The sequence below is a fragment of the Erpetoichthys calabaricus genome, chromosome 17 (genome assembly GCF_900747795.2).
Source record: "Erpetoichthys calabaricus chromosome 17, fErpCal1.3, whole genome shotgun sequence".
In the NCBI taxonomy this organism is placed as follows: domain Eukaryota; kingdom Metazoa; phylum Chordata; class Cladistia; order Polypteriformes; family Polypteridae; genus Erpetoichthys; species Erpetoichthys calabaricus.
Window position 1 is genome coordinate 87,994,961 of NC_041410.2, and position 12,140 is coordinate 88,007,100.

The 12,140-nt window shown below is 41.7% G+C and overlaps 1 protein-coding gene across 1 annotated transcript in view; it reads left to right on the plus strand.

Annotated features, from left to right (window-relative positions):
• glsl (glutaminase like) overlaps positions 1 to 12,140 on the plus strand; it is a 62,061-nt gene that overhangs the window by 26,545 nt on the left and 23,376 nt on the right. The window contains exons 9-11 of the mRNA XM_028823627.2: positions 1,561 to 1,631; positions 3,980 to 4,143; positions 5,362 to 5,420. Coding sequence (XP_028679460.2) covers positions 1,561 to 1,631; positions 3,980 to 4,143; positions 5,362 to 5,420 — 294 coding nt within the window. The remainder of the gene's footprint in view (positions 1 to 1,560; positions 1,632 to 3,979; positions 4,144 to 5,361; positions 5,421 to 12,140) is intronic.

The window sequence follows — 12,140 nt, forward strand, 5'->3', positions numbered from 1 at the left end:
TGCTGCCTCCCCAGCACACCACTGCGTAGAAGAGGGCACTTGCCACATTACTGTCTGATAGAACATCTGCAGCATCTTATCTCATTCTTTTGGTCATTACTCAAAGCTCATGACCACAGATGAGGGTGGGGACGTAGATTGACTGGTAAATCAATTTATTTCTTCTAATATTATTTAAAAGGCTTGTGGATGCCTTTATGGTCGTAGTAAGGATGTCAACTATTAACTCTGGAATGCTTGTGCCTTATCTCGAGAAAAGGTCAGAGGTAAGGGGCCCAATGCACAGGATTCAAAAACTCAGTAGCAAATGAGAATGCAGACAAGCTGTGGCTGAAAGGTTGATAACAAATTCACAAAGAAGTCATTAAGTTACAAAAGGAAGTCTGACATGCAGAGATTGAAGGAGATGAGATGATGATGATGAGTGAGAGCACCAGCAGACAAGCATCATGGCTGTTACAACAGCTACTGTGGGCTAATCTAACATTTTCCTGGCGGCAAACATGAGACATTTGGTAGGCCAACATTCTCTGCTCACCACAAGGAGTATCGTTATTCATAGAATCTAGCATGTCCTGCTCTGGAAGAAAGCGTGTAGTTAATGGTAATGCTTAACCCTTACAGAAAGTGAGCAGCAAACAACATAACATTCATACGTCTACGTATGTTAAGGTTGGCTGAGAAGGAATCCAAAAAGCTAGAAAGAAATTGCCACAAACAGATAGTGTATTAGACCAGAAAATGTGTCTGAGAGTAGCGTATTGCAGGAGATTTCCATTTCCATTATAGCACAGTGGTTAAAACTTTGGAGTTCAAACCCTGAGGTTGTGGGTTCAAATTCTGCTACTGACACTGTGTGACCATGAGCATGTCACTTGACATGACTGTGCTCCAAATGGAAAAACAGAAAACAAAGAAATGTAACCAATTGTATCTCAGATGTTGTAAGCTCCTGCGGTGGGCTGGCGCCCTGCCCCGGCTTTGTTTCCTGCCTTGCGCCTTTGTGTTGGCTGGGATTGGCTCCAGCAGACCCCCGTGACCCTGTAGTTAGGATATAGCGGGTTGGATAATGGATGGATGTTGTAAGCTACTTCAGATAAAGGTGTCAGTGTAAGTAATAATAATACAGGAGAGAGTGCATATGGCTCAGTAATTTTCCTATAACCATATTTCTTTAACAAGCACCTACCATAAAAATAAGAAAAGATTTTGTGTTGAGAGGTGTTAAGACCCACAGAGCTTTGCCTTTGGGCACAACTAAATAAATATGTAAAAGCTTCTTGTTAGAGTTGACTGATGGGCACAATCCATACATCCTACACAATCTTTGTATAGTGCAAATCATGTGATAAGTAAGATCCGAATAGTTCTAAAATTTAATAAATTAAAAGTAAATGCTAGATTGATTACATCTTGCCTGAAGAAGGGGCCTGAGTTGCCTCGAAAACTTTTTCTTTTTAGTTGTGCAATAAAAGGTGTCATTTTGGTTGACTTTTCAAAAACTAAGTAAAATGCTAAGAAACGAAAATGTCAAAATACTAACTATTTATGTTTTCTTAGCCAGAACTCAACTGTCAGGAAGAAAACAGTCAAAAATGGGGAGTGTCGATTTGCACTGTTGATGGACAAAGGTATGAATACCAAGCTCCCTAAAGGTACATGTAAGACATAAACTATAGCTGCAAAAAAATGGTCTTTATTTACTTCTTGTCTTCTGTCATTTTTTTAACATATTAAATGTAAAATGTGATAGTTGTGTTTTTAGATGTACAGCATTGGTAATGTTATAAAAGAAGAAAAGGCTTGCAAGGTCCCCATCAATTAAGGTGCAACCTCTATATGCTGGACTTCAGTATTGGAAAAAATCTGAGAGGCCTCCAATATTCTGATCTTAAAGAATGATCGATCACATTAAAAATAAAATTATTCTTGAAGTGTGCATTACACCCTTTTGCTTGATATTTGTGGACTATAATTTTAACATACAAACAGTAAATTGCAACTACTGTACATCTAATTTGAACATGCCCAGTGATAGACTAATATTCCATAGAGAATATTCCTGCCCAGCATGGTTGGAATATCCTCTGAGTCTTTGAATCCCTGACGTTGCATTAAACTCATGTCGGTGTGGGTTTAGATAGATAGTTAGATAGATTGATACTTTATTAATTCCAAGGGGAAATTCACATACTCCAATAGCAGCACACTGATAAAAAACAATAAATTAAAGAGTGATAACAATGCAGGTATACAGACAGACAATAAGTTTGTATAATGTTAACGTTTACCCCCCCCGGGTGGAATTGAAGAGTTGCATAGTGTGGGGGAGGAACGATCTCCTCAGTCTGTCAGTGGAGCAGGACGGTGACAGCAGTCTGTCTCTGAAGCTGCTCCTCTGTCTGTTCAGTGGATGCAGTGGATTCTCCATGATTGACAGGAGTCTGCTCAGCGCCCGTCGCTCTGCCACAGATGTCAAACTGTCCAGCTCCGTGCCTACAATAGAGCCTGCCTTCCTCACCAGTTTGTCCAGGCGTGAGACGTCCCTCTTCATTATGCTGCCTCCCCAGCACACTACCGTGTAGAAGAGGGTGCTCGCCACACCCGTCTGATAGAACATCTGCAGCATCTTATTGCAGATGTTGAAGGACGCCAGCCTTCTAAAGAAGTATAGTCAGCTCTGTCCTCTCTTGCACAGAGCATCAGTATTGGCAGTCCAGTCCAATTTATCATCCAGCTGCACTCCCAGGTATTTATAGGTCTGCACCCTCTGCACACAGTCACCTCTGATGATCACGGGGTCCGTGAGGAGCCTGGGTCTTCTAAAATCCATCACCAGCTCTTTGGTTTTGCTGGTGTTCAGGTGTAGGTGGTTTGAGTCGCACCATTTAACAAAGTCCTTGATGAGGTTCCTATACTCCTCCTCCTGCCCACTCCTGATGTAGCCCACGATTGCAGTGTCGTCAGTGAACTTTTGCACGTGGCAGGACTCCAAGTTGTATTGGAAGTCCGATGTATATAGGCTGAACAGGACCGGAGAAAGTACAGTCCCCTGCGGTGCTCCTGTGCTGCTAACCACAATGTCAGACCTGCAGTTCCTGAGACGCACATACTGAGGTCTGTCTGTAAGATAGTCCACGATCCATGCCACCAGGTATGAATCTACTCCCATCTCTGTCAGCTTGTCCCTAAGGAGCAGAGGTTGGATGGTGAAGGTGCTAGAGAAGTCCAGAAACTATCATCCAGCTGCACTCCCAGGTATTTATAGGTGTGTGTAACATGCTTGTTATGTTAAATAGTGACTTTAAATATGCTCATTATAAGTGAGTGTATCTATGTGTGAGTGTGCTGTGTGATGATTAACCCAAACGCCTACACACCCAGGGCTTCTCCTTAGCCCTGAACTTGGAAAGCATATTAAGAAATGTATGAATACATAAGTGAAGCTTCAGTATCAGACTGATGGATGAGTAGGGGACAAGGAAGACATGGTGGCACAATAGCTGAATTTAAATCTTCTACTGCATGAATAATGTCCGTGTGGGACTCACATGGAGCCTGGTGACTCCAGGTTGGCCAATTATAACAAAGTGTGGGTATGTATGTGACTGTGCCCTTTCCAGGACTTTCTTCAGGTTAATGGTTTGGTCATACTTTTTGTTTAATGCTGCTATGATGGATTCTGGATCAGTTCAAACCTTTAAAGGAGAAAGCAGGTTCAAAAAATGAATGGATGAACAGTGTATGTGTGTGTGTGTTTTTTTTTTAAACCTATCTCATTTCTCTAAGTCACTTTTTGGCCATTTGTATCTGCCTTTTGAAGGTAGTGTCATTTTTTTATTGCTGTATGTTTTAAATTACATTGTGTGCGTGCCTAAGATAAGAAAATTTGATGTATACACTAATTGTTAGGAAAAAGGCAATCCATTACATGTCCCTGTATTCATATTTGTGCTTGTTGTCATGGTCGATTACGCAGGTTATCTCTAGGGGACTCTGCTGATCCCTGCCTCCTAGGGGAATGCTCCTGGCCTTTGATGTATGGCATAGCTGTGGACCAGTTCAGCGTGGATCATATTCACAGATATGTGGGAATGGAAGAATATTCAAAATATGACTCCTCCTTTGTACTGACTAAACATGGTATGAATATTTTAAACAGCAGAATGATCTTCAACCTTGAAACTACTCTCAGAGAGTATGGGGAACATCTGTTTCATTTGTTATTTGTGAATATAACCTCAAGGTCAAGTTCAAAAAAAGAACATAGCATATCATGCATGCAATATTTGTTTCTGTTCCACATTAGTAAAGGGTTCAAAATACTGCATCACATTAGATTAGATTAGATATTCTTTATTAATCACCAAGGGGAAATTCAAATGCATACTGCAGCAAAAGCATAGAATACACAAATACTGACCCAAAGTACAATATAAAACAATAGAATAAAAACCTATAATAGAGTAACTATTATGTTAAAATGACTGAAGTAGAGTGAGTCTGCACTGTCTTCCTACAGCTTCTGGCTGGAGTGAAGGGCAGGATGGAGGTTTTGAACTACCTACTAGCTACAGGCAGAAAAGATCCCCAGAAATGCTTCCTATTGCAGGCTGTGGCTAGAATTACTTCAAGAAAGCCCCCCCTGGAGGGGATGGGCACAATTCTTGACATCCAATTTTTGCCACCATCCTCTTTCCCATAACAACCTCCAGAGTGTGAGTGTCCAGGGTCAGTCCTGCGATTGAGCTGGCTTTTCTGATAAGTTTGTTGAGATATTTTGCATCGTCTGAACACAGCATAGAAGAATTCACTGAATACAACAGACTGGTAAAACATTTCCAGTAGCTGGAAAGTCTCCTCAGAAAATCCAGTCTGCTCTGGCCCTTCTTATACTACACAGTGCCAATGTGTTGTCAGACCACTCCAGTTTGTTGTTCATATGGACCCCCAGGTACTTACAGCTCTGTAGCACCACCACATTCTCCCAAAGGATGCTGACGACTGCTCTCAGGGGCTCATTGACACGCAGGAGGTCTTGTTCATGTTAAGCTGCAGGTGGTTCTCTGTGCACCACAAGACAAAGTCCTCCACCGTCCCCCTGTACTCCAACCATCTTCATTATAAATGCAACCTATAATGGAGCAATCATCTCAGAACTGCGGTAGATGGCAAGAGCTGGTGTTATACTGGCAGTCTGTTGTGCAGTAAACAAGAAGGGAGATGGGACAATTCCCATCAGTCTAGCCACGTTTTTTAATCAGTAATAGGATAAGATTTAAAATCAGAGTGGGAGTATAAAAGTAAAACATTTAACTCTGAAACTGATGATGTTCTTTATGTCTCCATTTTGTTTTTTAGGAACTCCTCACACTCCTCTCATTGAAACTGGTGCAATTATCATTGCTTCATTGTTACAGGTAACCTTTTGTAGAAAATGCATAAATCTAGTAGTATAATTTAACAAATAAATGCTTTTGTTAAGATTTTCTTCGACACATAAAGCATATTTGCATTGACCCCAAGATAACATATGTACAAATTACAGTAAACAGCCAAATTCATAATAAAATTTACATTTGGTGTTTAAGGTAAGGTTGACATTAAAGTTACATTGGAGTGTTACACAATATTTAATAGAGAATATACACTAGGTGGTTACTTTTTTTGGTAGGTTGATTCCAATTTGCCCCCAGAACAGCCTGAATTTGTTACATCTTAAGTAAAACAAGTTGGAAAAAGTACAGCTCCAGAATACGTGGCCATATTGCCTACATTGTGACACCCACAGCTTGTTCAATTTCATCCTGCAAATGTACCACTGGAGTGAGATGAATTCACAGTTTTATTCCCTGGTTCACTCCTGAAATGTAACTAGTCTTTGAGAAGACAGCAAAATCTTTCCTAAAAGCCCCATTCACAGATGGGCACACTACTTTGACAAAGAGATGCACAGTTTATAATTGACAACAATGTTCCTAAATGTTGTGGCAGTCATAGATAGATAGATTGATACTTTATTAATCCCAAAGGGAAATTCACATACTCCAGCAGCAGCATACTGATTAAAAAACAATATTAAATTAAAGAGAAATAAAAATGCAGGTATACAGACAATAACTTTATATAATGTTAACGTTTACCCCCCGGTGGAATTGAAGAGTCTCATAGTGTGAGGGAGGAACGATCTCCTCAGTCTGTCAGTGGAGCAGGACGGTGACAGCAGTCTGTCGCTGAAGCTGCTCCTCTGTCTGTTCAGTGGATGCAGTGGATTCTCCATAATTGACAGGAGTCTGCTCAGCGCCTGTCGCTCCACCACAGATATCAAACTGTCCAGCTCCGTGCCAACAATAGAGCCTGCCTTCCTCACCAGTTTGTCCAGGCGTGAGGCGTCTTTCCTCTTAATGCTGCCTCCCCAGCACACCACCGCGTAGAAGAGGGCACTCGCCACACCCATCTGATAGAACATCTGCAGCATCTTATTGCAGATGTTGAAGGACACCAACCTTCTACTGAAGTATAGTCGGCTCTGTCCTCTCTTGCACAGAGCATCAGTATTGGCAGTCCAGTCCAATTTATAATCCAGCTGCACTCCCAGATATTTATAGGTCTGCACCCTCTGCACACAGTCACCTCTGATGATCACGGGGTCCATGAGGGGCCTGGTCCTCCTAAAATCCACCACCAGCTCTTTGGTTTTGCTGGTGTTCAGGTGTAGGTGGTTTGAGTCGCACCATTTAACACAGTCCTTGATTAGGTCCCTGTACTCCTCCTCCTGCCCACTCCACGATAGCAGTGTCATCAGCGAACATTTGCACGTGGCAGGACTCCGAGTTGTATTGGAAGTCCGATGTATATAGGCTGAACAGGACCAGAGAAAGTACAGTCCCCTGCGGCGCTCCTGTGCTGCTGACCACAATGTCAGACCTGCAGTTACTGAGACACACATACTGAGGTCTGTCTGTAAGACAGTTCACAATCCATGCCACCAGGTATGAATCTACTCCCATCTCTGTCAGCTTGTCCCTAAGGAGCAGAGGTTGGATTGTGTTGAAAGTGCTAGAGAAGTCCAGAAACATAATTCTTACAGCACCACTGCCTCTGTCCAAGTTGGAGAGGGATCGGTGTAGCATATAGATGATGGCATCCTCCGCTCCCTCCTTCTCATGCAGTCATGCATCAAAAGACTCGAGGTGTGTCACAAAACTTCACACCATCACATCTTCAGATGGATCCATAGATGGCTCATGATGTTTCCAACATGTTCTGATCTTTCAGTCTTTTTGAACGAGTGAGAATGGAATTCATGAAGCAAAGTTTTTCTAATCCTTTTGTGTTCTGTGTGCTGTCTTTTTGTCACTAGATGATAACATTTGACGGTACAACGAGTTGTGTTCTGATGTGCTTAATTTGACATTCTGCACAGTTTATGCCATTCTGTTTCAGTCACATCCATGCAGTCTTTTTCTGACCACAGAGCAAACGTTTGGATAGATGATACTTTATGATACTGTATTTGGCCCTACGGGGAAACTGAAATTTTATGGAAGGTAAAAAGAAATTTTAGAGTCATTCCAAAAGATGGTGCATTACAAACATGTTTAGTAATTTGTTATTCCAATAGATGTCAAATCACAAACATTTGCACTAATGCATTTTATTACTACATGCATTACATAATACCTGTACAGTAATCCCTCGCTATATCGCGCTTCGCCTTTCGCGGCTTCACTCCATCGCGGATTTTATATGTAAGCATATTTAAAAATATATCGTGGATTTTTTGCTGGTTTGCGGATTTCTGCGGACAATGGGTCTTTTAATTTCTGGTACATGCTTCCTCAGTTGGTTTGCCCAGTTGATTTCATACAAGGGACGCTATTGGCAGATGGCTGAGAAGCTACCCAACTTACTTTTCTCTCTCTCTTGCGCTGACTTTCTCTGATCCTGACGTAGGGGGATTGAGCAGGGGGGCTGTTCGCACACCTAGACGATACGGACGCTCGTCTAAAAATACTGAAAGATTATCTTCACGTTGCTGCCTTCTGTGCAGCTGCTTCCTGAAACGACATGCTGCACAGTGCTTCGCATACTTAAAAGCTCGAAGGGCACGTATTGATTTTTGATTGAAAAACAAACTCTGTCTCTCTCTCTCTCTCTCTTTCTCTGCTCCTGACAGAGGGGGTGTGAGCTGCCACCTTCAACAGCTTTGTGCCGCGGTGCTTCGCATACTTAAAAGCCAAACAGCCCTATTGATTTGTTTGCTTTTCTCTATCTCTCTGCCATGCTCTGCTCCTGACGCGCACTCCTTTGAAGAGGAAGATATGTTTGCATTCTTTTAATTGTGAGACGGAACTGTCATGTCTGTCTTGTCATGGAGCACAGTTTAAACTTTTGAAAAAGAGACAAATGTTTGTTTGCAGTGTTTGAATAACGTTCCTGTCTCTCTACAACCTCCTGTGTTTCTGCGCAAATCTGTGACCCAAGCATGACAATATAAAAATAACCATATAAACATATGGTTTCTACTTCGCGGATTTTCTTATTTCGCGGGTGGCTCTGGAACGCAACCCCTGTGGTGGAGGAGGGATTACTATACATTCAAATAGATGGGGCAGTGCAAACATTAATACTGAAGTCTGATGTTGATGAATTAGATTTTGACTCTTAGACAGGTAGCACAGCTAGTGTGTATGTGTGTGGATGTGCTGTGTAAAGTATCTACCAAGGGGAGTGTAATATATGATGCTCAAACTGCATGGTAAGACACAAGGGCCCAGATTCAGTTCCCCATTACGTAATTACTTTATAACCCTAAGAAAGTTATATAATCTGCCAATGTTCAGTCTTTGAAAGCCTTCTTCACTTGTTTCATTATTTCCAAAATGCCTTAGGGTGTGCTTACAGAGAAAGGCAGCATAAAATAAGGCTTGCTTGTATTGAAAACACCATTTAAAAAAATGAATTCTGTGCTGCTTTTAAATTTGCCAATCTTCATTGTAGTTCTTGAAAAGTTACATTTTACTATGGTGTTCCGGTTTAATCAAAACTAGTTCTTACTTTTCTAAAATAATATGTTATGTTTTGTTTAGTGCTTGAAGAAGGGGCCCGAGTTGCCTCGAAAGCTTGCATATTGTATTCTTTTTTAGTTAGCAAATAAAAGGTGTCATATTGCTTGACTTCCCACTATAAAAAGATAAGTAACATAAGATAATATTCTTAAGTTGAGCCTAACCCGACTGCATCAGCACAGTCAGAAACCAGCACTGGAGAGGCCACCAGAGTGTCACAGGACAAGTTCAGAGTCACCAGTTAACACAAAATTCACATCTTTGGTGATGTGGAAGGAAAACCCACACAGACTTGAATGTGGGATGTGGGATTCATTAGGCAACAACGCTCACCAGTGTAACACAGTGCCAACTAAAAACTAAATAGGTAAATAAAAAAGTTTACATGTACTTAATACATTTGTGTAATTTCTGAATAGATCACAGCTTAAATGTTTATTCCTAGAACAACAATAAATTAATTAGATCCATTTTTTTTTTGTTTTAGTGTTGAAATCAGCATATTACATATCAATACAAAACCCACAATAGTATATGCTGTTCAACATGTATAATATACATTTTAAAAAATAGTCCTCATTTAGTAAATTGCTGAAAATGGAACAAAAAAAATGACACTGTTTCAAAGGTGCATGCTTCAGGTTAATTGACGAGACGAAATTTGCTTTGTAGGAGTAATCGTGTTTGTATGTAAGTGTGCCCTGAAATGGACTGGTGCCTTGTCTGGGGTTGGTTGTGTTCAGATATTCTCTGGCCACTGTGATCATAAACTAAGATTAAAAGAGTTCAACATGGACCCTAAACCACAAGATCTGAAATAGTAAGGGCTTTTATTAAATAAAAAAAAATTAAGGAGTTCATAAAAGGAAATCCAAAATACAAGACATTCAGCGGTTCTATTCAATAAGGGCGCGCACAAAAAGGCGACCTTCAAAAGGGCGACCTCAATTGGGCGCGGAGAATAAAAGCGCACATAAATAAAAGCGATCTTCAAAAGGGCGACCCCAATTGAGCGACGAATAAATGCGCGCGCAAATAAAGGAGCGCTTCAAAAGGATGACCTTTGGAGCGAATTAAATTAATTGTCCTTGATTATGCTAATTGACCGCATCTCGAATATCTACGTGGCATTGCACATAATCTACAGCTTCAAGTGTAACTTGCTTTCACCTTTTTATACATTCAGTCATTGCCTTAATCTAATTTTCTGTAATTTTGAAAACAATGAAATATAGAGAGCTTTAGAAATAGTTCGTTAGAAGTTCATGCATTAATTAATTGGATGTTTTAATATTCTTGCTTTCACCTTTTTATACGTTCAATCATTGCCTTTATCTAATAAATTTTCTGTAATTTTGTTGCGTTTGCCTTTATTCGCTGCGCCCAATTGACATCACCCTTTTGAAGCACTCCTTTATTTATGCATGCAGTTATTTGGCGCTCAATTGAGGTCATCCATTTGAAGCTCGCCTTTATTTGCGCGCGCATTTATTCGGCGCTCAATTGAGGTCGCCCTTTTGAAGATCGCTTTTATTTATGTGCGCTTTTATTCGCCGCGCCCAATTGAGGTCGCCCTTTTGAAGGTCGCCTTTATGTGCGCGCCCATATTGACGGATACCCATTCAGCACCTTTCAGCCCTTCCTGGGTCCTTAGATAGGCATGTAGATTCTTGAATACAACATTTGATAACTCATAGACTTTCAAACTTCCCTATATCAACATAAGAGCTCTCCAACCTTTAGCACCTTTGTTATGTTAATACATAAGGAAAAGAGATGAATAACATTTTAAAACCTGCCTAGTGTTTATTTCTAGACAGGAAACAGAACTGCTTACAAAGTTATAGAGCCACAAGTTCACTTGTTCCACTGCACCCCAGGGCCCTGGTTTTCTTTAAAAAGACCAGACAACTACAGCTGTCCAAGGCTGTGTTACTCTGTCAGCAGAGGTGGACTAAACGTTTCAGTTGGTCTGGAAGACATACGGTATATCCAGTAAGATACGTTGTGTCCTGCGGTGGGTTGGCACCCTGCCCAGGATTGGTTCCAGCCTTGTGCCCTGTGTTGGCTGGGATTGGCTCTGGCAGACCCCCGTGACCCTGTGTTCGGATTCAGCGGGTTGGAAAATGGATGGATAGACAGTAAGATACGTATATTTTAACTTCAAATCAGACAGACTCCTGGCTGGTGTGCCTTTTGTGTTGAGTTTGCATATTTTCTCCCTGTACATAGATAGATAGATATCCATCCCATCCATCCATTATCCAACATGCTATATCCTAACTACAGGGTCACGGGGGTCTGCTGGAGCCAATCACAGCCAACACAGGGCGCAAGGCAGGAAACAAACCCTGGGCAGGACACCAGCCCACCGCAGGGCACACACACACACTCACCAAGCACACACTAGGGACAATTTAGAATCGCCAATGCACCTAACATGCATGTCTTTGGACTGAGGGAGGAAACCCACACAGACACGGGGAGAACATGCAAACTCCACACAGGGAGGACACGGGAAGTGAACCCGGGTCTCCTAACTGCGAGGCAGCAGTGCTACCCACTGCACCACCGTGCCGCCCGATAGATTTATTAATCCCAAGGGAAAATTCACATACTCCAGCAGCATATTGATAAAAAACAATATTAAATTAAAGATTGATAAAAATGCAGGTATAACACACAATAACTTTGTATAATGTTAATGCTTACCCCCCTGGTGGAATTGAAGAGTCGCATAGTGTGGGGGAGGAACGATCTCCTCAGTCTGTCAGTGGAGCAGGACGGTGACAGCAGTCTGTCACTAAAGCTGCTCCTCTGTCTGGAGATGATCCTGTTCAGTGGATGCAGTGGATTCTCCATGATTGACAGGAGTCTACTCAGCGCCCGTCGCTCTGCCACGGATGTCAAACTGTCCATCTCTGTGCCTACAACAGAGCCTGCCTTCGTCACCAGTTTGTCCAGGCGTGAGGCGTCCCGCTTCTTTATGCTGCCTCCCCACATATGTGTTTTCTCCTGATTCAGGTTTTCTACCACAGTCTAAAGTGATTTTGTTGATTTTAAATTGTT